The sequence below is a fragment of the Podarcis cretensis genome (assembly GCF_951804945.1).
Source record: "Podarcis cretensis genome assembly, chromosome: 14".
Lineage (NCBI taxonomy): Eukaryota > Metazoa > Chordata > Lepidosauria > Squamata > Lacertidae > Podarcis > Podarcis cretensis.
The window spans coordinates 31,333,823-31,356,052 of NC_137183.1; the positions used below are offsets into that span (position 1 = coordinate 31,333,823).

At 47.3% G+C, this 22,230-nt stretch overlaps 1 protein-coding gene across 2 annotated transcripts in view; it reads right to left on the bottom strand.

The window, feature by feature from the left end:
- PRKCB (protein kinase C beta) overlaps window positions 1–22,230 on the bottom strand; it is a 191,039-nt gene that overhangs the window by 67,741 nt on the left and 101,068 nt on the right. For both annotated transcript variants that reach the window (XM_079952777.1, XM_079952776.1), the window contains exons 5-8: window positions 20,378–20,506; window positions 8,401–8,557; window positions 6,793–6,927; window positions 1,382–1,478 (exon numbers count right to left, since the gene is read on the bottom strand). In XM_079952777.1, the coding sequence (XP_079808903.1) occupies window positions 1,382–1,478; window positions 6,793–6,927; window positions 8,401–8,557; window positions 20,378–20,506 (518 nt within the window). The remainder of the gene's footprint in view (window positions 1–1,381; window positions 1,479–6,792; window positions 6,928–8,400; window positions 8,558–20,377; window positions 20,507–22,230) is intronic.

Here is a 22,230-nt window from a genome sequence, read left to right on the forward strand (position 1 = left end):
AAAACTGGAACATTCACTTCTGGGTTTCGATCACCCAGGAGCTGATTTGTTTGACAACTAAGGTGTTCGACAACCAAGGTACGACTGTATTGTTATTTTAACTTTTTGAAAGTCTTAAATTGCTATTAATTCTTCTTATTGATAATCTTATTGTTGTATCTTTTCATTTTTCTTGTAAACCACGTTTTTCTTCCCAATCAGGCAGAGTATAAATTTTATGAAATAAATAAATTCTGAGATACTGGATGAAGGAACAGATCTATCCCAAGCATCACACATAAGCTTCCTGTTCCTCTAAGCATGGTGCTAAGAGCCAAGGTCTTGTGCTGCAAGTCCATAGTTCCTTACTTTAGAGGAGTGTAGCCCTGAGTCACATCTCTTGTCCACCACCTTCCGAGGGAGTTTGTTCCCCTGGCAAAAAGCTCTTACCATCAGAAGGTTCTTCCTAAGGTTTAGTGGGAATCTCCTTCCCTGTCATTTGAATCCGTTGGTTCAGATCCTCCCCTCTGGAGCAGCAGAAAACACACTCACTCCGTCTTCAACGTAACAGCCCTTCAGATATTTGAAAATGGCTATCCTGTTGCCTCTCAGTCTTCTCTTCTCCAGGCTAAACAAATCCAACTCCCTCAACTGTTCCTCATCAGGCTTGGTTTTCAGACCCTTGAGCAATTTGGCTATGCTCCTCTGCACACTTTGCAACTTGTGAATCTCCTGTGGGATGTAATCCACTGGGAGCAGTCAAATACAACATTCCTTGTTTTGCTAGAGTTGACATGTTTGGTCCAGCCAGTCGAAACTTCCTGTTCCTCCTGGCCTGGAGCATCCTTCCTTGTATGTTACTAGTGGGTGGGCGTGACCTTTCCAGACCTGGTAAAAGGCCAAGGGATGCTGCCACTCTCTCTCTTTTCCATCTTCCTTTCGTCCTGCAAACTTGTTGGACTGCTAGCTTGCAGTCTCCCCAGCTCATCTCCCATATGGGGTAAACCCATTTGTATATGCTTGTAACTTTAAGCCTAAAGCTCTGCCTGATCATGAGTAAACCTTCTTCTTATTGCTTATGAATAAGACTGTGGTGTTTTCATTCTTTTAGGAGGGATTTTAAAGGGGATCTTACCAGGAACATACAATTCAATCTGAGGCAGATTGAATGGCATAATAGTAAGAGGTTCTAACGAGCCTGCAACCAGCTTTCTCCTGTGTGTGAGAAGGGGAATGTAAACTCTGCAAAGTAAAGGGCAAGTTAGGAAGGATATTAATAAACAATATATCCTCTCCTGCCACCCTGAACATTCCCACACCTCCTTCTCTCCCCCCCCCCCCCCGGAATGCCTCATTCAGGGGAAGGATGTTGGGGGGTTGGTCCTTTGGGAGGGCTGCTCACCTCAAACTTCTGCCTGAGCTCTTCATTCCCCTCTTCGCCTTCAGGGGGCACGGGGACGTTGAAGTACTCCCCTTCCTCCTGGCTCAGCAGCTTAAACCTAGGCAGGGGGAAATTGGGTAAGCAAAGCAGAACCAGAGTCAGAAGCTGCAACCCAAGCAAGGTGAGGTGGGAAAACAATGGATGTGGCTGAAGGACCCAAATGAGCTCTAGAAAAACAAGCTCTGGTCTAGAGCCTCTAGTCTAGTTGGAGACAGACTCAATTCCAAGGTAATGGGAGGGGGAAGCACCGTGCCTCCATGAAACTATTTATGGAGTCCTCCACAGCACAGGTAATTGCTTTACTTTTGTCATTTATATTCCACGTTTTAAAAAATGATCTAAGCCAGTGTTTTTCAACCACTGTTCTGTGGCACACTAGTGTGCCGCGAGATGTTGCCTGGTGTGCCGTGGGAAAAATTGAAAAATTCGAAAGATTTTTTTTTAAAAAAAAAAAGTCAAATTTTCGCCCACTAGGCGGGCGCCGGACTGTGTCCACCCTATTTTCCATCCGTCCTGGGTGGGGATCAGATCGGATGGGATCGGATGAGAGCGGACAGGCGGTCCGCTCTCATCCGATTCCCCATAGAGAGCAGCGGGGCTCTGACATCTCCCTCTCCGCACACAGTGCGGAGACTGAGCTGTCATCCGCCGGCTCAGCGGGGATCAGCGGATCGATCCCCGCTGAGCAGAGAATGGTCCGCAACGTTTTTGTTTGCCATTAAAGAAAAAAATATGAAATATTTTCTGATGGTGGTGTGCCTTGTAATTTTTTTCATGAAACAAGTGTGCCTTTGCCCAAAAAAGGTTGAAAAACACTGATCTAAGCATCCATGTACACTCAAGGTGGCACACACTGTTCTATCTCTCCACATTTAATCTCCACAACAACCCTGTGAGGTAGGTTAGGCTGAGAAGCAGTGACTGGCCCAAGGTCACCCAGTGTCAAGGAGCTTTCAAGCGAGACCAGGTCATCCACAAGGCAGGAAAGCATGGGAGGGGAGGGGCTTATTCTCTGGGCTTGCAGGGCTCATTGCTCGACAACGTACAGGACTTTCCTCAAGCGGGGTGTCAGAGGGGGGAAAGAGCCAGAAGGACTGGGACTGTCCTGCTGCTGTGTAGCAGGGACAACCTCTGACTCCCCTCTGTCTGAGTCTGCACTCACACTGTGACTCTCAGCCTCTAACCCTGTCTTGGAACACCCTCCTTTGCCTGACTTCCCTTGATCACTCAAAACCCCGGCTTCTACCTTCCAGCTCGTCCCTTCCCCAGACTGCTCTTCAGTGTCCCACCACCAGGATCCTGGATCTAAGTCGTCTTCTTCTGTGTCCTCCTTACAATGCTCCCACCACTTTTTCTCATCCAGCCAGTCCCTGACACCCAGAGAGCTTTATGGCTGAGTGGGGATTTTGAACCCTCGTCTCCCAGGTCTTAGTCCAACACTCTAACCGTTACACCATACTGGCTCTGTGATTTTCAAATCTCCAAGGCTGAGCAATCCCAGAAAAGTAGCTCCATCACCCTTTCAGGAAGAGCCTTCTACAAAGCAAAGACACCCCCCCCCCCAAGGAGAAGGGAGGGGAGCAAACAAACAAACAAAATCTAATAAGCAATTACGGGGAATCATGGAATTGTCATTCAGCTGTGAGTCAGTTTCTGCCGCTGGAGGCGAAGCTCCAGTTCTGTCAATGAGATCTTTTCAGCGGAGAGGAAGAGTTTATCAGGGGGCCATTATCGGCTGAGCGCGGCGGTGCGCCTGACTGGCAGGGAAGGAACAAAGCAGGATTTGCATAATGCAAGGACGGACCCTTCCCTTCAACTCCGCGCCTCCATTTGCTGCGGCTCTTTAGAGATGAAAAATGCACTGGAGACTCCCACCTCCCGGAGTTTACTTTAGCCAAACACTGTGACAAGGAAAATTACTTAGATCTCCACTTAACGGTTTTTAAAAATGCAGCAAGGAGCTGTTTACCATATTTTACATGCTCTTTAATGTGTGCCCATCTCCCCGCTGGAGACGGCTCCACAGGTGGCAGCGAGGGCTTGGAGGAAATTTGCAATTTGTTTTCCTTCGGAGAGCTTGCGGCAAATTCAGAGGAGGAGTGGCCCGTTGCGCTTGCCTCGAACCAACGCCCCTCCAGCTCATCGCTGCCAACCCTGGAGATCTTAAGCTCAGCAACTCAGACTGCAGGGACGGGTCCTCAGCACTGAAGCAGACTCAGATGTGACATGGATCTGCTCCTGGGGCTTGAGCAATGTATAGTTGGCAGTGGTGGCGGTTGGTGCCAACCAGAAGCGGCGCCCAGACTCATTTGCAACCCTGCTCCACTCACGCCAGATCCAACTGCCCCATCCCTGCTTCGCTTTGACAGCCCGCAGCAGAAAACATATGAAGATAAGAAGAGTCTGAAGATCAGGCTAATGGCCATCTAGTCCAGCATCCTGTTCTCAAAGTGGCCAACCAGATGCCCCATGGGAAGTCCTTGTAAGCAGAACCCAACCACAAGAGTATTCTCCCCTCTTGTGGCTTCCAGCAACAGGCATGACTGCCTCTGATCACAGGGGTAGAACACAGCTATTGTGGCTAGCAGCCATTGATAGCCTCCCCCTCCTCCATGAATTGGCCTGATCCTCTTCTAAAGCCATCTCAGTGGGTGGCCATCTCTGTCTCCCATGGGAGTGCATTCCAAATTGGTCCATGACTTACTGCTAATGTCCTCGTAGCATTTTGGGAAAACCATTTGGTCAACGGACCGGTTCTCTGTCTGCCGTGCAGATGGAAAAACATCCTGCTGTTTGTCTATGCTTTGGTCAGGTTTCCACGGGTAGTTCCTTTGAAAACTCAGAAAACCCAGACCTACATACCCCCTAAGCAAGCCCACTGCTCTCAGGTGCTATAGAGAAGGCTGCTCCATCATCAGAATCAAAGGAGGGTTCAAGTGGGCAGAAAGGGGTGTGTGCGATTGGAGAAACTGAGGTAGGTGTGTGTGTATATGTTTGTGTGTGTGTGCCCCATCTTCACCTCAGGTGACACAATGTCTTGGTCCAGTAAGCACAGCGACTAGTGGATTTACAACTGTGTGTGTGAATCCATCAGGAGACTAAGATGCTAACACAGATAGCGAAGACAATCTAGCTCTGTATTGTTCAAACTAACTGGCAGCTGGGCTTCAGCTGGGGTGTCTTCCCAAGGCTTAGCTGGAGATGCCACTAGGGCAAATTTAACCTGGGACCTTCTGCATGCAAAGCAGGTGTTCTACTGCAGAGCCATGTCCCTTTCCTAAAAATAAAGTCCTTGTGGTTCTGATTTAAATGGGAACATAGGAAGGTGCCTGATATCGAACCAGACCATTAGTCCACCCAGCTCAGTATTGTCTATTCTGACCGGCAGCAGCTCTTCAGTGTTGCAGACAGGGTGCCTCTCCCAGTCCCACCTGGAGATGCTATCAGGGGGATTGAACCTGGGACCTTCTGTATGCACAAAATGTGCTCTGCCACTGAGCTACCACAGCCCTTCCCCATTTGGCATCCTGGAACAGAGCAATCCATGGGATTTCAGGACCTGTTGCCATTAGCCCAGGATGTCAATGGACCTAGAAATCACCCTTTTGACTTCCACAAATATATTTCACAAGCGCTGACTTGGTCAGGATGGCATTAACTTTCTCCCTTGGCTATGCTCTGCCCTCACAGTTGGGGTCAGTGAAGCTTCATAATACTAGTTGCTGGAAACCACAGGAGGGGAGAAGGCTCTTGTCCTTGAATCTTGGTGGTGGGCTTCCTACAGGCATCTGTTCGGCCACTCTGAGATGTGCCATTGGCCTTATCCAACAGACTCTTCTTCTGTTCTTCTGTTCCCCTTGGTTTCAAAACACCACCTTCCTCAAATCCTCAAATCCAGGTGTTGAGTTTGACAAGGAAAGAGTCCCCCCTCCAGCTCACAGAAGGACCAGCTAGATCTGCTACCTGCCGCACGCACAGAAGTTTTATAGGCATTCTGGTCTGCTCGCTAAGGTCACCCAACTCTTCAGCACCAGGAGTGGGAAGGAAGAAAATTAAAATCCTGTTTCCTGCTGAGGAAGATAAAACAGAAACAAACAGGCCCTACTCCTCTGGGAGTTGATAGGCCCACGCTGCCCGCCTCGACTGACAGTAATTAACTGCTTTGGACAGTGTTTCATTTGAGGAAACAGGGAAGCCTCAGCAAGTAATCCCATTCTTCACATCCACAGATTAAATTTTCAGCCTAGGGAGGGGCAGGAAGCTTCTTTGCTGGGTTCTCTGCAACCAACTCTGCCTGGTGCAGATGCAAACTGGGCTCCTAAGGATCAGATCCCTCCCTGGCAATACACTCCCACTGTTTTGTTTCAGCAAGACCTCCTGCCACCATGGCCTCCAGATGTTTTCAACTACCTCTCCCATGAGCCCCAGCAAGGACAGCCAGTCTGGTGTAGTGCTTGGAGTGTTGGACCAGGTGTGGGAGACCAGGTGTCATGAACCGACTGGATGTAGAAGAGTGGTGGGAGGCACCATCTGGAGAACCCCCAAAGGAACCCTCAGGGGAAGAAGGCTCAGAGCCAGGGGGATGTTGGTGGGAGGACGACAAATGGTCAGAGGGAGAAGAAGGAACAGACTGGGGGAAGGAGGCGTTAGAAGCTGAAGAGGCAACAGGGTTTAGGGAGCAGGAAGAGGCTGTGACAGAGGGCAGTTCAGACTCAGAGGCAGGAGAGGAGGCTGGAGGGGAGTGGGCCCAGGAGACAGTGATGAGGCAGGCTGCTGAAGAAGCTAGGGAGTCTCCCCCTCCTGCTGTGACCAGCTCCCCTTCCCCCTGGTCTCCTAGAACCTGCAGGGGAATGAGGAAGGAAGAGCAAAGAGAGAAAAGATGACGGAGATTCAGGCTGCTAGGAGAGGAACCGGGAGGGAAACCTTACAGAGCGGTGGGAAGGTGGGGACCTTCAGTCCTCACAACTGCTTCATTGGGGCAAGACCTACTGGGAAGGGTTGCTGCAACCACTAGGACCGAGCTGTTTGGGGTTTTTTGAATCAAGAGTTGACGTCACTGACATCGGGTGCTTTATGGTTTTCCTTGCTGACGTACGCCTGACTCCAGTTCCTGACACCAGGGCTCAAATCCCCACTTGGCCACCAAGCTCTCTGGGTGTGACCTGGGGCACCAGTCACTGCCTCTCAGCCTAACCCACCTTGCAGGGTTGTTGTGAGGATAAAATGGGGAGAACCATGTATGCCACCTGAGCTACTTGGAGGAAAGGTGGGACAGAAATGGAATGAAATAAATAGATAGCAAAGATCTGGAGGGCACCAGCTGGCTAGTGATTGCCCTGATCCAAGCCCTTTCAGAGGCAGGTCCACCTTACCAGCCATCCACTCCAGCTTTCAGCAGCTCTGAGATCCCAAAGGACAGCGACCCCATGAAATCATTCCGACTGGTCAGGTCCCAGTCCCAGATCTCCACAGATAGCCTCCTGTCCTTGTCAGACTCTTTCAGTTGGCTGGTAGAAACAAAAGGGAGGAGGAAAGAGATTTTAAAAGGCATCTTCTTTTTGGAGGGAGCTATATCTGCAAGCTGCTTCCACGCCTTCCAGGTGGGCACTCAATCAATCAGCAGCTATGAAATGAAGCCACGGTTTTCGGTGGACGTGCCTCCTCTAATGCCTCATTTCCTGACAGGGTCCCCTTCAAATGGAGGACCTCAGAGCACCTGGCGATTGAAATGCAAGGCTTTGATCAGTGCCAACCCGGAGTGTGAGATGGCATTCTCAGCAGTGCTGACAGGATGGGTGCGAGGGAGGAGAGGAGCTGAAGAAAGGAGCCTGCCGCTTCGCTCTGAAATCCGCTTAGCGTTTCTCAGCAATTAAAGCACAGCATCATTTGCAACCCATTCATTCTAGGGAAGCACCAGCCCTGCAAGGAGGGACCGGTGGGAGGAAACTGGGCTCAGCAGGGGTGTTGCTATGGGTGGGTCTCTGGGGGGTCCCAGGCCCTGGGTGTTTCCAGGAGGGGGCGGGAATTGGGGGGGAATTGAATTGGAGGGATGTGTTGTAGTTTACTGGGTTTAATGAACAGGGTAACTGAAGACAAATTGAATTGCTTTGGAGCAGGATAATAATAATAATAATAATAATAATAATAATAATAATAATAATAATAATAATAATAATAATTTATTTGTACCCCGCCCATCTGGCTGGGTCTCCCCAGCCACTCTGGGTGGCTTCCAACAAAGATTAAAAATACATTAAAGTGTCACACATTAAAAACTTCCCTGAACATGCCTTCAGATGTCTGTTGGGAAAATAATCTGGGGTAAATGAATGAAAGAAGGACTGATGTGGAGTTGAGCACAAGCAAATCAAAGCATTTATCTGAGGAGGCCTGCATGTGAAATTTGTCGCTTTGCCTTTTGAGACATTTAATTTCTAAATCTGCATCTATACATAAGAATCAGCACATGCCTGTTTTGTGCAAACTGGTGCGCACAGACTCTTCGCAATGGTTTCAAGGTTTAGTCCCAGCCACAGTAGGGTCTCAGCTGGGGTGTAAGGTCTGAAAAAACACCCATGACCTATGAAAGTTCCCCATTCCTTGCTTAGGGAATAGCTGTCATGTGACACCTTCCTATATGCCAAAGATAACAATCAGAAGCTCTGCTGTCATGCAGTAGGAGCCCACAAGGTGGCTCCCCCTCCACACCACTGTGGCACCTGCATCCAGGTGAGGCACCACAGTATGGGCATCTCTCACATGGTTGGGGCTCCTGCTATTACCCTAAAGGTGTGAAGAAGGAGTCATCATGGCCATTCCCTGACCCTTTGAGTCAAAAATCTGGAGCAGCAGCGAAGGAGAGGGTCACCAGCCAGCCAGCCAGCCATCTCCACCCCACCCCACCCCACCCCTTCTGTTTCAAGTTGGAGTCCCAGGAACCCGTCAGAAGATGTCAAAGGTTGCCATTGAGCCGTACTCACAATTTAAAGGTCTCATTCCACTCAGGGTTCAGAGAACATTTGATGGTTTTAGTCTTCTGTTTGCTTTCACTTTTCGGGTCAGGGATGAGCTTGAGTTTCACATACGGGTCTGACAAGCCGTTGGGATCCATTGGAACCAGATTTCTGGCATCTCGTACTGGAAAGGGAAGAGAGAAAAGACTCAGTGGGAAAGGGCCAGGGCATCCTGTGTAAGCCACCCAGAGTGCTATAAGCTGCCCAGAGTGGCTGGGGAAACCCAGCCAGATGGGTGGGGTAGAAATAATAAAAGTATTATTATTATTATTATTATTATTATTATTATTATTATTCACTCTCTATCTTTCATTTGCATACTGGAAACACCAAAGATAAAGAAAAGTTTTTCTCCCTCTCTCATAACACCAGAATTCATGTGATAACAGGATGCTGGACTAGATGGGCCCTTTTGGGCCTGATCCAGCAAGCTCTTATTATGTTCATATGTTAATGTCATATCTTGTTTATCCCTGAAAGGCAGGATGGACTCTTGGACTCCCTTGCTTGCCCCTTGCTTGCTTCCAAGGCCCCTTTGGAAGTTTCACTGCAGCTGGGGTTTCCAAAATGGAAGCCACTCAGCTCAGCATAGTTCTTTGAAATTATGTTCAGGCCAACCCTGAAGATGCAGCCACTAGAGATTCTGCACGAGAAGATACAGGGAAAAGAAGAAATCATCTACCTGATGCCAAGCTGACCTGCAGAATTGCCCACGATTTGGTTGTCAAAAGCCTCAATTAAGGTAATTGCCGCCTAACTGGATTGACAGCTGAGGCATGTTTGGCATCATTAAAATATAAAGACAGGCAGGAGAGCTTGAAATCTCCAGGAGCAACCGTGATGGTGCCGCAGTACCTGCGAAAGGTCCCTGCACTCCACGTTATCCATGGGCTGCCTTGTGAACAAACTCTAAGAACCTAAGGACATCCTGCTCTAACATAAGGCCAGGCATAGGCAAACTCGGCCCTCCAGATGTTTTTGGACTACAGCTCCCATCATCCCTAGCTAACAGGACCAGTGGTCAGGGATGATGGGAATTGTAGTCCCAAAACATCTGGAGGGCCAAGTTTGGGGATGCCTGCATAAGGCCAATGGCACATCTGGTCCGACATCCTTTTCTCACAGAAGCTGATTAGATGCCTGAGGGAATACAAGCACAATAGCACATCCCTCTCATGCAGTACCCAGCCACTGGTCTTCAGAAGCCATTACTGCTGTGGAGGCAGAGTATATTCACCAGGGCTAATAGCCACTGAGAGACCTCTTCTACCTCCTCTTTTAAAGGTATCCAAGTTGGTGGCCATCACTGTCTCCCATGGGAGCAAGTTCCATCCTTTAACTATGCGCTGCCTGAATAAGTCCTTCCTTTGAACTGCCTTCATGGACCTTTCAGCCTTCAGCTTCATTGAATGTCTGCTAAGTTCCAGTGTTAGGAGAGAGGGAGAAAAGTTTTTTCTCAATCCACTTTCTTCATGCCATCCACAATTTTATAAATGTCTATCATGTCACCTCTTAGTTGCCTTTTCTCTAGAACTACGAAGTCCTTTCTTCATAGGGGAGTCACTCCACCCCCTTGATCATTTGGATTGCCCTTTCCTGGACCTTTCACAATTCTGCGATATCCTTTTGGAGGTGAGGCGACCAGAACGATACACAGTATTCCAAATGCAGTTACACCACAGGATTGCATAATGACGTTAGGATAGCGACAGTCTCATTTTTCAATTGCTCTCTCAATGATCCACAGAGTGGAATTTGCCTTCTTCACAGCCACTGCACACAGGGTCAGGGTCTTCATTAAGCTATCAACTTGTGACCCCAAGGTCTCATTCCTCGACAGTCACCTCCAGTTTAGACCCCATGAGTGTAGATGTGAAATTTGGATATTTTGCACTGACACACCTGTTTGCAGAGGATCAATTATCTCCTCCATTCAAACATACAAAGTACAGACACATGGGTAGAAAATCGGACACAGAGTGGGGATGCAAACCCCAGCTTAGCAGGTCCTCTATGACTGGCTCACAGCTGTCAGCCTCAGTTTCCATTATGGAAATAGAGACTAGTTGGCAGTTTAACATGAGCCATATTTCCTCTTTTCTTCCTGACCACTGCCAGCTGAATTGAGGCTGCCTTATTCTACATCATTGCTCTTTATTCCAAAAAACAGAGGAGCCAGTGCTTTCCAAATCTGCAACTTCTAACTCCCCAGGGTCAACTTCTGCTTAGTGCATCATGAAGTCAATCACATGTACCCAATATGACAGCCTAAATCAACAGGCAAGGAAAAGCACGTCACAGAACACCTTCATGACTTGGGGCAGTTATTCCCAAACTGTGAGGCAGCCTCCCACTGTCACCTTGGGGCAACTGAAGGTGATGATGCAAAGTCCCAGGGAGGGATAAGATCCTGAAATGGATCCAGAAAAACAACAACAGGAGATAGAACTCAGCCAATGTAGTCTATCGCCTCCCCCTTCTTCCTAGCAGTGGTATTATGTGAGGGTGGCCCCATCTGGGCATTGAAGATTGAGTCAGTTCCATGAAGCAAGTGGAAGAAAGATTAGTGCCACCATTCCTTATAACATGTAATTAATACACTGCAGAAGAATAAATTTGCACATATATTTATAATGGAAAATGCACCGCCCTTCTTACAGCAGCATCTTCCTGGGCCGGTGCACATTAATTAATGCATTTCTAGCTTGTTTATCTAATTGCTGCATAATTTGTTCCAGTTTGGGCCAACGACTCACTTCATCAACTCATTCAATTAGCAAGTATCAGGTCTGTGCAGGAAGAACCAATCCCACGTGAGAAAGGGACAGATTAACCTTGAACTGCCAAATGGATTTGCCCTTCAGAATGATGCCGGGTGGCAAAATGGCCAGCAACCTAGGGACACGGAACAAAAACCAAGAGTGATGCATTTCTTCCATGTGTTGCTTCAAGCAACCGACAGTTTCATGGGATCAACCTTGGGATTTGTGAAGTAATAAGGAGTGACTCCGGGCTGTGTTGGTGACATTTTGGTGGAACTAGAATAGACTGGATGTTCTGCAGTTGGATTCCCTTCCCCTGAAATATGGGAATGTGTGGATTTCGAACTGTGTGGCTCAGCAGTCAAGGAGCATTTCCCAAGATGGTTTCTGGATTTGTGTATCAATATTTTAACCCTGGCCTTCTTTTCCTATACAGAGCACTCAAGGTGGTTTGCAATAACTACAATTCACAAAAGACCTCAAAATACTAACCATTTGTAACAGAGCAACAGAGCAAATCCAAATCTAATACAATTAGATTAAGTGAGAACAACCAGCTGATCCTCCATTTCAACTGGAAATGAGCCAATTCCTCTCCCCACACATCAAAGTCAAAGTGAAATCAACTCATCACTTGAACCAATTCCTAAGAACTTGGAAAGTGAGACACAGTGGACTCTCACCCATCCCCAACGCCTCCTCCCAATCTTCCACTTCTGCTTGCATTTAACTCTGGAGGATGTGCTGGCAATGGCACCAACGAGAGTCTAGAGAAGGAGGAGACTTCTCCCTCCACATCACCACAAAATGCTCCACAACGCATCAGAGCACCCACTGCAGTATCCCTTGGGATTTGTACATCTTCAAGGTGAAAGACGGTCCTTCTCTAACCTAGACCATGATCCAAACTGGAGAAGGGTTGGAAGGAATCCTTAAAACCACACTTTGAGAAGAACCTTAAGGGTTCGTTTCCATGATTGTTTCCACACACCTAAATCAAATTAAATGGGAAGGGAGCCAAATGCTTGCATAAACTAGGCTATCCTCTCCTGACCATGAGTGGGGGCGAGATAAATGGCCTAGGCAGGTGTCAGGAAGGAGACAGGGTCAAGCTGAAGTTGCAGGAAGTTGGACAGCTCCAAGCAGATAACTTGCTCCAGCAGCTGACTTTGGGATCACATTCAAAGCACATCCTCCCTCGAAAAGAATCCTGTGAACTGTAGTTTAGAAATTAGGCATAATCTCCACAAACACACATAAAGGGAAAAATAGAATTCTGAACACTTGGTTCTCTTAGTCTCAGGTTTATTTTGGGGGCCAGCAATAACTATAACTTCCTTGCTCTGACAAGCATGATAGCAGAGATCTCAGGGAAACTGGGAATGAGACAAGAAGGGAACAAGGCACAGATCACAGTTACTGTCCAAGGTCCTGAAGAATGTGCAAATGATTTCCAGAGAGGTGGCCGTGTTAGTGGATTGCAGCAAGAGCAAGAGATTTCATAGCTTCTGCCACAATAAGTTGAGTCATCTTTAAGATACCACAAGGCTCTTTGTTATTCGTTCCCTGGTTTAGTCTTTCCCCTCTGAAGTCAACAGATGCAGCTAAAACATTTTCAAATGCTGATCCGCGACCTTCAGGGGCAGGAGGAAGCCGGGGTTTCTGACAACGTAGATACCACATTCTATATTTATGAAGGAATTGGTAATAAGGAATTTGTAACAAGAAAAGCAAATCAGATGACACACAGGCAAGCTTAGAAGATTCCTCCTCGGCTGATCTTAAGTCACCGAGAGAAGCTGCCTGCATCAAAGAGATGGTGGGGGTGGGGTGCTTTCTTTCCAAAGCCTTACAACACGACCTTGATTCCTGCTATAACACCAGCCATTTCTGGTGGCTTTTGAAATCAAACGCCAGGCAATCAAAGCCCTAAAAGATTCTGGAAGTCAAGCACTGCCATCTACAGGCTGAAATTGCGACTGCACCACAAAGTGAGTCATTTTCTTAATCACAAATGTTGGGCATTCAAGGTCACCCCTTAATTAAGTCATAGGGACTAGTGGCCGATTAAGTGACTAGTCAATGGTTAGATATTCCTTAGCACGCTGTGTTACTTTGTTTTCACACGCAGGCTTGCTAAAGGTGGTGAAAGGGTCTCCTTGTTGCCCCTTTTTCAGGAGTGATGAATTGATTCCCCAGCGAAAACTGAGCATGGAGAACCAGAGGGGGTTCTTAATTGTCATTGGCAGCCTTCATCAACCTGGCATCCTCCAGATGTTTCGGAATGCAATTTTCATCATCCCCAGCATTGTCCAGCCACGTTGGTTGGGGTTGATCAGAGTTGTAGGTGTTCCCATTAGCAGCCTGTTCCCATTTTGCCACCTGAGATGAAACAGAAATTGCTGTCTTCTGCCCCCACTCATTGCTGCACCCTGCTCCCACTTCCGCTGCTGTACTGCAAGCCTCACTTCCACTGCCAGAGCACCCCAGCTCTCGCCAAACTCAGCAATCATCCTAATCTTCACCCTTTAGCCACATCAGTTGATGCAACAAAGCAGAAAGATGTACAATTTCTTACTTTTGAATTAAAGAAAATGTAATCCAACTCACTATGATAACCTGCCGATCAGATCATTGCAATGCACTCTACATGGGGCTCCCCTTGAAGGCAGACTAGAAGCTGCAAGAAGCGTAGAGTGCAGCTGCCTGAGTTTGGCGCATCACAGCTAATTGCATCATATAACACCAATTCTTTAGTTGTGATTCCTGCATTGCAAGGGTTTGAACTAGATGACTCTTGAGGCCGCATCCAATGCTACAATTCTATGAGTCTGTGAATCCTGCAGGATGGAAGGTGTTTGTATTGGAACTGGATTTTTTTTTAGTGTTGGCTACCTGATTCAGGAAGGGGGTTGCACTGACTCCTGCCAAGCTGGATAGTATTTGACCCCTGCTCATCAGCAGATGATGTGTGTGTGTGTTAAAACAGACTGTGTTGACTGAGTGCACCAGTTTCCTGTGGGGAACTGGCACATGCAGCTAAGATAGAATTGACCCCACCCTCTGACCATCAGCTGATGTCCCCTGCCCATCAGAGCGACATCAGCTGATGGGCAGGTGGGTGTGACTTGGATCAAATGGGATACAATCTACACTGTGGTGTCTCCTCCCTGACTTCAGACATGTCTGCTGCCTTCCTTATTTGGGTTTGGTGCCCATTAAAAACTTAGGTCTTCACCCAGACCTTTGGTGGGGAGAAATTATTTGTGATCAATAGTGTCATTAGTAATAATGAAATCAGCCTTACACTGAGCGAGACCATTGGTCCATGTAGCTCAGTACTGTCTGCACTGACTGGCAGCAGCTTTCCAGGCTTTCCTGGAACTGTCAGGGATTGAACCTGGGACTTGAGGCATGCCATGCAGATGCTCTGCCTCTGAGCCAGCTATAGCTGATGGATATTCATCTGATGCATTGATGTGGCCTGACTTTTAATTTTGGTTTCAAGCTTATATTGAATTTTCTTGCTTTAAAACATGATTGTAAATCATGTTCAGATCTCTGTCAGTTAAGGGTGGCTTAGATACCATGCTATATCTGCAGGTCCCAAACTTTCCCTCCCGCAGACGAAAATCACTGAGGCTCTGGCTGGACCACTTAATGATTTTTTTTAATTGTAGCAATTGTACTGCACAGTGCTAGATGCTTTAACTGTATCTTTACTGCTTCTTTTATTTGTTATATTGTATTTTATTGCATTGCAATTTGAATCCCTATACCGATTTGTATCCAAAACAGCACTAAGTAACCATTCCCCATCAGTGCAAGGATTTCCACTTGTGCAATGGGACTCCCCCCGCCCTGCACATTCCTTGCCCTCCCCAAATCTGCTCTAGAGGATTGGGGGAACCCCCTAGAACAGTTTTAGGGGGTGCATGGGAGAAGGAGACAGGGGAGAGTCCTGCTGCACAAACATAAATCCTTGCATTAATGGGATGATAACTCAGTACAGTCATAAGGTAAAGGTCCAGTCATGACCGATTCTGGGGTTGCAGCGCTCATCTCGCTTTATGGGCTGAGGGAGCTGGCGTACAGCTTCCGGGTCATGTGGCCAGCATGACTAAGCCGCTTCTGGTGAACCAGAGCAGTGCACGGAAACGCCATTTACCTTCCCGCTGAAGCGGTACCTATTTATCTACTTGCACTTTGACATACAGTGGTGCCCCGCAAGACGAATGCCTCGCAAGACGGAAAACCCGCTAGACAAAAGGGTTTTCCGTTTTGGAGGCGCTTTGCAAAACAAATTTCCCTATGGGCTTGCTTCGCAAGACGAAATGTCTTGCGAGTTCCTGCGGGTCCCCCCCCCTTTTCCCCTTTTCCTAAGCAGCTAAGCCGCTTATCAGCTGATCCGCTAAAAGCCGCTAAACCGCTAATAGCGCTAATCCGCTAAGCTGTCAATGGGCTTGCTTCGCAAGACGAAAAAACTGCTATACGAAGAGCCTCACGGAACGGATTAATTTCGTCTTGCAAGGCACCACTGTACTTTCGAACTGCTAGGTTGGCAGGAGCAGGGACCGAGCAACGGGAGCTCACCCCATCACGGGGATTTGAACTGCTGACCTTCTGATCGGCAAGTCCTAGGCTCTGTGGATTAACCCACAGCGCCACCCGCATATGCTTCAGGTTGAGTGTTTTCAGGTTACGCTCTTCAGTGACCCGGAAGTAATGGAACGCGTTACTTCTGGGTTTCGCCACTTGCGCATGTGCAGCTGCTCAAAATGACATCACATGCATGCGCAGAAGCGGCGAATCGCGAGCCGCACACACACAGACGTGGGTTGCGTTCTACTCAGGATGCGAATGGGGCTCCGGAACAGATCATGTTTGCATCCAGAGGTACCACTGTACATCCTGTTTTCACAGTGGCAAACCACATGCCTGTGGGAGACCCACAAGCAGGACTCAAATGCAAGACCATAAGAACCTAAGAAGAGCTTGGTGGATCGGGTCAACGGGTCAACTAGTCCAGCATTCTGTTCTCACAGTGGCCAACCAGAAGCCCCAGGGGGAATCCTACTAACAGGACCTAGAATCATAGAGTTGGAAGAGACCACAAGGGCCATCGAGTCCAAGCAGGAAACACCATCAGAGCACTCCTGACATATGGTTGTCAAGCCTCTGCTTAAAGACCTCCAAAGAAGGAGACTCCACCACACTCCTTGGCAGCAAATTCCACTGTCGAACAGCTCTTACTGTCAGGAAGTTCTTCCTAATGTTTAGGTGGAATCTTCTTTCTTGTAGTTTGGATCCATTGCTCCGTGTCCGCTTCTCTGGAGCAGCAGAAAACAACCTTTCTTCCTCCTCTATGTGACATCCTTTTATATATTTGAACATGGCTATCATATCACCCCTTAACCTCCTCTTCTCCAGGCTAAACATGCCCAGCTCCCTTAGCCGTTCCTCATAAGGCATCGTTTCCAGGCCTTTGACCATTTTGGTTGCCCTCCTCTGGACACCTTCCAGTTTGTCAGTGTCCTTCTTGAACTATGCTGCCCAGAACTAGACACAGTACTCCAGGTGAGGTCTGACCAGAGCAGAATACAGTGGCACTATTACTTCCCTTGATCTAGATGCTATACTCCTATTAATGCAGCCCAGAATTGCATTGGCTTTTTTAGCTGCCGCGTCACACTGTTGGCTCATGTCAAGTTTGTGGTCAACCAAGACTCCTAGAGCACATCATGACTCTCCCCTCCTGCACTTTCCAGCAACTGGTATTCAGACCTTCTCAATTTCTAGTGCCAAGGGTGGGTATCACAAATTTTTTGGGCTGGCTTCCAGTTCTAGGGCTAGGCTGAAAAACGCCCTTGATCTAGGCATCCAGATTGGCCGCATGACTAACCCACAAATCCCTCTGAAGATTCACCATAGATGAGACATGCTTTCTGTCCTTTTGAACACAGGCCTTTGGATTTCCTGGCTTTACACATGCTCTTTGCTTCCGATGCCACAAGAGAGCACTCTAGATACATCTGTACCTCCCAGAGAGAGGCTTCGTTCTGCAGAAGGCAACCTAGTGTTTTCCTGGAAAACAAAATTCCAAAAGACCAGAGGGAATGCTTGAGAAGAGCCCTTCCCCAACCTGGTGCCCTCCAGACGTTATGGACTACAGCTTCCATCAGTCCCAGCCAGCATGGAGTTGTAAATCAAAAATATCTAGAAGGCAGCAAGCTCAGAAAGGCTGCTCTGGAAAGACAGTACTATTCATGTGAAATAAACCCACACTTCCCAATCAACTCCACAATATGGAGGACTAAACACAGGCAGGAGCCTCACACAGAGTCATTGTTCCATCTGTAGCTCAGTACTGTCTACAATGACTGACAGTGGCTGTCCAGGATTTACATTCAGCCTTACCTGGAGATATGGGAGACTGAACTTGGGAAGGCATTAATGTTTAATGTTTTACTATGTTTTTATATGATGTATGGAAGTAAGAGCTGGACCATAAAGAAGGCTGATTGCTGAAGAATTGATGCTTTTGAATTATGGTGCTGGAGGAGACTCTTGAGAGTCCCATGGACTGCAAGAAGATCAAACCTATCCATTCTGAAGGAAATCAGCCCTGAGTGCTCACTGGAAGGACAAATCCTGAAGCTGAGGCTCCAATACTTTGGCCACCTCATGAGAAGAGAAGACCCCCTGGAAAAGACCCTGATGCTGGGAAAGATGGAGGGCACAAGGAGAAGGGGACGACAGAGGATGAGATGGTTGGACAGTGCTCTTGAAGCTACCAGCATGAGTTTGACCAAACTGCGGGAGGCAGTGGAAGATAGGAGTTGGACACGACTAAACGACTAAACAACAACAATGTTTTTATATGTATTATTATTATTATTATTATTATTATTATTATTATTATTATTATGCATGCAAGCCAGATGCTCTAACTTATGGCACCTCCTTTTTTATTTTATTAAAAAATGAGGTTTGTGGGTGGATGCATTTGTGGTAAACCGAGGGACTTCCTGAAGGTAAGAGCTGACTGACTACCTTGGAAGGTGGCGGATCACCTTCATTTGAGGGTTTCAAGCCATGGTTGGATGGCCACCTGTCTGAGAGTCTTCAGCTGCAATTCCTGCATTGCGGGGGGTTGGACTAGATGTCACCCTTGAGATCCCTTCTAACTCTACAGATCTATGAAATTACATGCTGTAATTTCAGATGCACTGAAAAAAAGAACAGCAGCAATTGCTGTATAATTCAGCAATTGCCAGACTTACAACTGCCATTTCTTGGAGATGATTCAAGATGAGCCAGCCAGTCTGCTTTGCCTTGACTCAGCAATTCATGACTCCTCCCTTGGCTTGGGTACAGCACTACTACCTCAGAAACATGCTTTGCAGCTTTTGTTTATCATGTTTGCCCCCCCCCCCGAGATGAGCCAAAACTCCCCCTTTCAATGACTGTTAAACATTCCTTGTAAAAATATTTGTTTCCTGACTCACAATGCACTCGCCCGTCCTCTGGGAGCTCAGTGCACAGCAAATTATGACTGTGCCAGCACTCCATCACAGCATGGACCTTTCGTGGGTGGTATTGAGGGATGGACCCACCCACCTCAGAGTCATAGGCATTTATTCATAAGTGTATTGTGTAGGTACCTAAGTATGCATTTTTCCATGTGTATCTCAGTGTATGCATTTATAAACATCTATTAACCTAAAACACACATTTCAAAGCATTTTGGTATCACAAAAATCTATATTGCAAAATCTGAAGGATAATTATGCTCCAATCTGTGTATTAGTCTGGGAGGTGCAAATTGTGTGCCTAAAAATAGGGACCAAATGAAATTCTTCTCCATGCCTCCTCTAAGGAGGAGGAAGAAGTAGAAGTAAAATAAGTAAAATAAAAAAAGGTGCCAAAGCAGCACTCAGGACCAGGGAGAAGTAATGGAACAAAACATGATTGACAGTGGGCAAGTGAATGTTTGGACAACTGAAATGTTAAGTTTCTGCTTTGCTAAAATAAATAGTTCTCACCCTCCAAAGAAATTAAAGTGTAGAATATTCAGTGTTGCCATCATGATGCAGTTCGTCAGGGAGTGGCCTGCTTTTACCTGCCTTGCCCCCCCCCCCCCAGCTCTGAGAGACGTCATAAGGGAGCCTTCATCCAGAAGAAGAACTCTTGAGAGGACTTGCTGGCTGTTGAGGTTGAGGCATAAGAAGGCTTCTTGTTATCTTTTCTGACAGGGGAGAATTGCTAGGTACTAATTTCAACTTTGGAGCTATTTTGGGACGTGAAATGATTGGGTTATTTTTTCTTGACCCACTGGTGAGTTTCATGCTCATTTAAATTTTGATGCATGTCAAATGAGCTGTCAGTCCTTGATTACTAGCGTTATGTTCAGAAGTGTAGTCACAGCCATGCCCTTTCTAAGATTATGCAATACTCTGAGATGACGCAATAATGTTATAAATATACAATAATAATAATAATTAGGGGTGCCCTGCAAAGAACAATGCAACTCTCCACATTTTCTGTGCACATCCACAGGCAAATTATTTGGAATGCTCCAATATCAAATTTCAGAGACACTTCAAGTTGTGTTTTCCTTCGTAGCAAACAGAACTTGCACCCCATTCTCTTAAAGTTGAATCTCCTCATCTTTTTGGTGTTCCTAGGTGCTTAGCTTTGGAGCATACACAACAACTCCTCCTCGGTGTTCTTCCTGTGCACCTTCTCCCTAGGAGTGACCCTAGGAGCCCATCCTCAGTGGTTGACTCACTTCCTTTCACTCCGATTGGCTCCAATGGGCACAAAGGGTGAGAAGACTTCTCATTGGCTAAAAAGCTCCCTTTTCATGCTGAAAAGCTTTCCGGGTCATGTGGCCAGCATGACTAAACCACTTCTGGTGCAACAGGACACTGTGATGAGTGCCAGAGTGCATGGAAACGCAGTTTACCTGTCGCCACAGCAGTACCTATTTATCTACTCACGCTGGTGTGCTTTCAAACTGCTAGATTGCAGGAGCTGGGACAGAGCAACGGGAGCTCACCCCGTCACATGGATTCGAAGTGCCAAAAGCTCTTTGGAAGGCAAGGAGGGAGGCAAGATGTTTTTGCTCCTGAACTTTCCCTCAAGGAACCACAAAGCAAACCACCCACTCCCAGACTCACCTACGACGGTGAGGACCTCGTTTTCAATTTCGGCTGTGATGTGTATCCTGCCCCGGCGCTCAGTGTGGTCCGTGCCACAGAGACTTGGTACGTTCATCACGCAGCGTTTGTGGACGTTCATCATGCAGGCTGGTGGAGAGAGAATCAGAAGGAGAGACTTTAGGTCCCAAAATGGGGTTCAATACATTGTGCTTCACCTGCCATCAGGATATCATGCATTTCACCTCCTTTAATGGGACACCACATAGGTTTCTGCTGCTGTTTATTTCTGAACACACACTAGATTCTCCCCTGCCTTCCGCCTGAAAAATTATATTTATTTCTTTGTTCTTTGGTTGCATTAATATCCCACTTTTTTCTCCAAGGAGCTAAAGGTAGCACACATGGCTCTCCCCCTCTTCATTTAGTTCCCACAAGAAACCTGTGAGGTAGGTTGATAGGCAGAGACTGGCCCAGGGTCACCCAGTGAGCCTCATGGCCAAGCGGGGATTTGAACCCTAGTCTCCCCCAGGCCCTAGTCTGACCATCTAAAAACCCCTACATGCCATCAGACACCTAGAGGATTGTGGGCTTGAGACCTGATGAGTTCCTGTCCCACCTCATTTACATCCATCAACTCCTCTAAGATCTCTCCTTCCACCATCTCCATTGCAGTGGCCCCAGCAAGCTACTCTGCAGAATTATTATCATTAAGTAGATTCATTAGCTGCCATATTTTGCCATGGCAACTCTAAGCGACTTACAAAATAACTTACCCAAAACAAAAACATGCAAACATTAAAACCAGGAGGTAGAATGCATTAAAGCATCCCACCCACTCTAAAAAAAGCCACAGATAGTTAAAAAGGTGGGATAAAAATTCAATAAATAAACCATTTAAGGGGAGGTTGTAATTTACACAGTGACCATTAGAGGTCTTCCTAGGCCCGATCCATGTGATCCCCCCCACCCAACAGCAATTTCATCCTGAGAGGGAACAGCATTTCTTCCACCCCACCCCTCGTGAGAACCTTCCACCCCCCTCTGAAAAGTCCAGCTCTTACTTTGTACGAAAAAGTCACTTTTTTCGAGCATTCCTTGTTGCAGAGCGAAAGCTCAAAGGGCAACTCAGGTGAATCTGGGAAGGGCAAACCAGGGCAATAGATTCTGCTGTTCTTTCTGCTTATTCTTATTTATTTATTGCTTGCATTTATACTCCACCTTCTCCCCCCCCCCCCATGGTGTCCATGGATCTCCCCATCTCATTTAATCCCCACAACAAACTTGCAAGGTAGGTTAGTGAGGCAGTGACTGGCCCAAAGTCACACCCAGTGAGCTTCATGGGCTGCGTAGGGATTTGAACCCTGGTCTTCCAGGTCCTAGTTTGGCACTCTAACCACGACACCACACTGGCTCTGTAGCTGCCTTGGGAACTGGATCTCCTGTATGCCATATTTCTTGTACCCCAATTGTATTGTTGGAGAGGCAGCACTGGAACCCTTCCTTCCCTATTCCCTCCCTGTAACTGAGGAAGGGGGTTGGACTACAGGACCCCTGAGGGTCCGTTGCAACTCTACAATTCTATGATTCTATAAATCCTGGATCTCCTTATTCCTCAGATGTTCAATTATCCTTAAATTCAGCTGGGCACCATCACTGATGTGAGCTTGCCACCACCTCTGCCTGAATTCTGCATCCCTTTTTAATTCTCTCCCCTTCCTCCCTTCCTCCCTTCCTTCTGTACTCCTCCCTCCCTCATTCAGTTGTCTCCTCCGCTCTTGAATTCTGAATTGCAAGGGGCTCAAGACAAGAAGATGTCTCCTTTGCTTGTGTTTTCTTCTGTGTCCTTGGATGGTGCTATACAAACAAACACC